We start from the raw sequence: 5,000 nt of genomic DNA on the forward strand, positions 1-5,000 counted from the left end.
ACCTGTTTTTATCCCTGGCTTTCATTCGAAGTCACGCCGGTCGTGTCAGATACATGACCAGATACAATGTAGTGTACGTGAAATTTGATTGGTTTAAACTCAAAATATCGTTTGGCTTGCTTTTCCGCGTCAACGTTAGTGCGTCTCTACAGTGTAAACAAGCATTTAAGAAAAAGAAAAACACTCTGCTTGACCTGTTGGATTGCCTGGGTTTATTAACACTAGAGCCCTCGGTATACACTGTGACCTGGCCTCCTTCAGCCTGTTTTGGAGTTCAGGCATGTTCAAAGCCCAGTTTTGGTCTTCGTCAAGGCGATAAAATATCTATAAACAAATATAGAATTGACCATAAGAAGGAGTAAACCGGCAAGATCATTTGAAGTGCGTCTGTTTGCTTCAACTAGATGAGTTTGCGTCTAGATGCAGATCTATCTGCTTTTAGTCCAGCTTGGAAGACGCGCTCTTCAAGATATAGATATATATTCTGTACAAGGCCCACCTAAATACGAGAAGGGAGGGCAGGTTCAGGAGAATTGTCCTCTAAGGGAGGATCCTTTTAAGCGGGTCCGGCCCCCCCCCCCCCCCCCCCCTTGTAAGCCTTTTTTTACGCAAACAACCTACAATATTCAGGTTGCGAAAACGCGAGTACCCTCTGTTTGACACAGTGTGACCCTCCCTTTGAAAAATCCTGGCTACGCCCATGTAAACCCATTTCCTTTCAAACACAGCGAAAATATTGCACGGTTCAACGAAAAAAAATGATCGGGCGAATTTTAAAACTGGTAAAATGTCATACACTTCTGTGTAAACGTAGCCTTAGCCTTAAAACCTTTATAGGTGATAAGTAAAAGCAGGTAACTGGTAGGGTACCTGATGTGAGTTGTGTTCAAGTAGCCTCGCTTGATACATGCTGTAACTGGGCATTGGGATCATTACACCAGCACGACCATTCCCTTCATTAACTGCTGTTTGAACTAAACCCATCATAACCTGAAAATAGAATGATGATCAAACTTGCCCCCGATCGAGGTGTATAAGTTGTGGACGCTTCTCATCAGCTATATCGGCATTTCAACTATCTTTTGCAACCCCTTTTTCCCCAGTTGATTAAGTCATGAAAGGCTCAGATGCGCAACCGAAGGGACTGGGGATGTGAGTGGGTCCAAATGGCAGCGGAAGCTTTGAACAATTTGTTCTGGGGCGATGAATTTTCACTGGATTTTCTTTAATTCAAGCACAGATTTTAGTAACATGCACACACACACACGCACACATTCTATTGATGTATATACGAATAAAATGTAACCAAATTTCGTTTCAAATTTTTCAGTATTATTTTTGCTTCCTTGCATAAGTTAAGATCAGACTGCACTTCCTTTTTCTCGTTTGGTCTGCAAACCGAGCAAGATCGAAAGTCAAAAAAAGACAAGAGAATCCCTTACTTCAATTCCTTCGGCCCCACCATTCAGGAGAAGTATGTCCTCATGTGTTGCAGGATAACCATCTCTCCTAGTTATATAATCGGCCACATCCTGACGTAAGGTCCCGATACCCTGTGTTGAGCTGTAGCTACCTGTGAAACAGGAAACATGCACCGATACATCAACATGTATCTTGCGTGACCTTTTCGTAGTGAATATTAGTGACTATAACTTTGTTCTTGTTATCACTCTGTTGACTTGCCCCGCCTAGACTAGCTTTGTAGCCATTTGCGGGGTATCCAATAATGTAAACTGAAATGATTTTTTATTATTAAATAAATTATCTTCGTTTTCTGCTCTTCTAAAGGAAGTCGGGTCTCCTAACACCGTATCCACCCCGTATTTCCGTTTTTCACTGGTCCCAATGAACCGTAGCTTCAATTTTTATCATGGGTAGGTGCTTTGTTTCTGTCGTATCATCTATTGTTTCGATCTCCAGTCGAAGACCGCCCTCACAGGACGTTGCTGGTATTAAACGTCTCAGATAGAACGCGCATTTTGATTGGCCAATTTGGCGACCTACACTCTAAAGTACGCCCTTTATGGTTTGCTTTCCCTTCTTAATTCCGGCTTTTACCAGGAGGTGCAACGAAGAAATCCTCACATTCGATTGCGTTTTCTCGGTCCGTGTTGTATGCTATGTGACCATTCAACTGCAACGCTTATGCCAAGGAATGCAGCAAGCGCAATATTTGGATAAACACCAAGACAAGAACTACGTTAAAATTGAGATTTTTCTTTGGTGCTTACTAATTGTGTGACCAATGGTGTCATTTAAGATCTTTTTGGCTCTATCTTTGGCATCTTGGGGAAACTTTGGATCATCTTGGAGATCTGGATACAAAATGAGCGCTAAGACCTGCAACATGCCAGAAATATTATTGTTTAATATAATAGACCATATTCGTATTCTCGGTATTGGACTGGAACTAGCTTGCAATGGAGGCTAATACGGGGGAATCTTTTCAAATGCAAATACTTTTTAATATATTCCCCCGCATTAGCCTCCATTGCAAGCCAGTTCCAGTCCAATACTGAGAATACGAATATGGTCTATTACATAGGTGATTAATGAAAATTATCTGCGCTGATTGGTTGCACTTGAGGTGATTATTGTCCAATAATAACCTTAGCGGCTTTTTCAAAATGGCTGCAAGCCGTTTTGTCAAAGCGACAGATGAAGATATTAATTGTTTTAGAGAAAACGCATATTTTTCAAATGATCAGCTATAGAATTGTATTAAAACAATGGGAAAACTGCCTCGCGAGGGGGTTCGCTCAACCGTTTCCTCACGTGTGCGGGGAAATTTTGCTGACAAATTCGCCTCGCGAGGCCGTGAGGATAAAATCGAACAAGGCAAGAGAAAATGAGGGGACAGAGAGGGAGGCTCAGGACGTTAGCCAGGATATTTCATGTCCTCGAAAGTTATTTTTAGACGAGCGGAAGTCTTTGTTCTAGCGGAAATCTGTCGTCCTAGACGTCCTTATGCAGTCTTGCCTCGCTCTCAAGTTCTTAGTGAAAAGAGAAACTGGAGGCGCACGTGGAAGGCTGATGAATATTTATATTCATCATGTGACGTCTCGGAAGACAGACTTCCGCTAGAACAAAGACTTTCGCTCGTCTAAAAATAACTTTCGTGGACATGACATATCCCAAGGGCTGGACCGAGAGCTTTCCTCTCTGTCCCCTCATTTTCTCTTGAACAAGGATATTTTTGGCATCGCGAGGCAAATTCCTCACTGTGTGCGGCCATCGTGAGAATCGAGCTGAGCATCCATTAAAAACACATGGCATTTTCACGAGACTTCAATGTTTCAGTGAGAATGCCATGTATTTTCATTGGATGATCAGCTCGATTCCCACGATAGCTGCACACAGTAAAGAACAAGACCCTAAGGGCCAATTTGCATGGAAACAAAAGAATACTAAAATGACGGCCATTTTGGAATAAGGTGTATCAGAGGAACATTTCTGAGCTCCCTGGATTGGGTAAGGCCTGTTCAATTATTTTTATCAGAATTTGATCCGTGCGGAATCCGTAATACTAAGTAGATATTCATTATGAAAAGGTAATCACTATATAGAGTGTTTTCGCTCAAGTGACCAGCAGCCCTTTTTGCATGCGCATACTAAAACAAAACGAAGAATTTTCATAAAAATAGAGATCAATTACCAAAACAATTTGTCAGTCCTCCAACTAGCCTACGTGTTCTTTTGGGGGTAGGGTACGGCTACACGTAGACTATCCCTCCAATATGGCCGCTGTTTCTTTGTTTTACTATTCCAACATAGCCACCGTGACGTCATGTGAACATACTCAATATACTAGTCGAAAGGGCGTGAATTATATGATGGAATCAATCTCATTAATCCCAAGGCATTTTCCATTTCTTTTGTATTTGGTTTTCAGTTTTCCTCACAAAATGTTATCCACATAATTAATGACACCGATTTGGTTGGGTGGTTGGCAACCAACCTAGCCTCGGTTCCAGGCTCCCAGATAGTAGGGAAAGAGAACAAAATGAATGGGGGCTTAGCACGCAGTTGTTTTCGTTTTTTCCGACTATCTGGGAGCCTGGAACCGTGGCTACAACCAACCTTGTGGGAGGTGCATTGTTTGAACGGTCCACCATTCCAGCCATGACGTCACGCGAAAACCATTCTGCTCGAAATTCAGGAAATTTCAGGACGAACTCAGACCGATGTGAACTTAAACCGGTATGAGATTTTTGCAGCTGTTTTCGTGAAACCGGGACGGGTGGTGCGTGGTTTCGGAAGGAAATGATATCTTTTGTGTAATAAATTTATCGCTAACCCAAAAGCATACAAGCTTGAAATTTCTGGACCCGGTCTGAGATTTTTGGTTATTTACATGAGAACAGTACGAACTCAGACCGGTAGAGAGTTTCTCGTCTCGGTCCAGAAGCCGAGACGAAGTCAGACTGGCCTAAATTCATTGTGAGGGCGGTCTCATGTAAACGCAAAAAAGCAAGGTCTGGAGGTCGATGAGAACTCATACCTGTTTGCCCGGGAAGGGGGGGGGGGGGGGGGGGTGGGGAATCCCATATAAGAAGGGGAGGGATGTTCGTCGGAAAATTTAAATTAAACCCATAATGGAGACCAATTTGGGCGTGGCCCAGGCTTTTTTTTAACCACTAAAAGAGACCATATTGAAACACAGAGAAACAAAAAATTCCATGACTTTCAATAATGGCAAAGACATTATCATCTAATACTTTCACATACGTGAAGAAATTTAAAAGTGTAAATACACACTTTTATATTTCTTCGCGCATAACCCTAAAGGAGACCTTCACGGCTACATATGATAGTTTTGTGCCCAGAACACCCTAAGTGAGACCAAAATCCGAGATTCACACCCCTAAGCGAGACGACGCGCATCCATCCCCTTTTTATATGAGAGTGCCCACCCCTCCCCGGGCCGGTCTGAATTCGTCCCGGTCTGCTGTAAATAATGCCCAAGGGATCGCTTAGGGGAGTCAGGATGGCTTAGTGGT

At 42.8% G+C, this 5,000-nt stretch overlaps 1 protein-coding gene across 1 annotated transcript in view; it reads right to left on the reverse strand.

Moving 5' to 3' along the window:
- Positions 1-5,000, reverse strand: part of LOC138021772 (alanine aminotransferase 2-like) — a 15,354-nt gene that overhangs the window by 9,346 nt on the left and 1,008 nt on the right. Inside the window, exons 3-6 of the mRNA XM_068868771.1 lie at positions 2,232-2,340; positions 1,443-1,573; positions 871-990; positions 195-324 (exon numbers count right to left, since the gene is read on the reverse strand). Coding sequence (XP_068724872.1) covers positions 195-324; positions 871-990; positions 1,443-1,573; positions 2,232-2,340 — 490 coding nt within the window. The remainder of the gene's footprint in view (positions 1-194; positions 325-870; positions 991-1,442; positions 1,574-2,231; positions 2,341-5,000) is intronic.

This window comes from Montipora capricornis, chromosome 10 (assembly GCF_036669925.1).
Source record: "Montipora capricornis isolate CH-2021 chromosome 10, ASM3666992v2, whole genome shotgun sequence".
NCBI classification, from domain to species: domain Eukaryota; kingdom Metazoa; phylum Cnidaria; class Anthozoa; order Scleractinia; family Acroporidae; genus Montipora; species Montipora capricornis.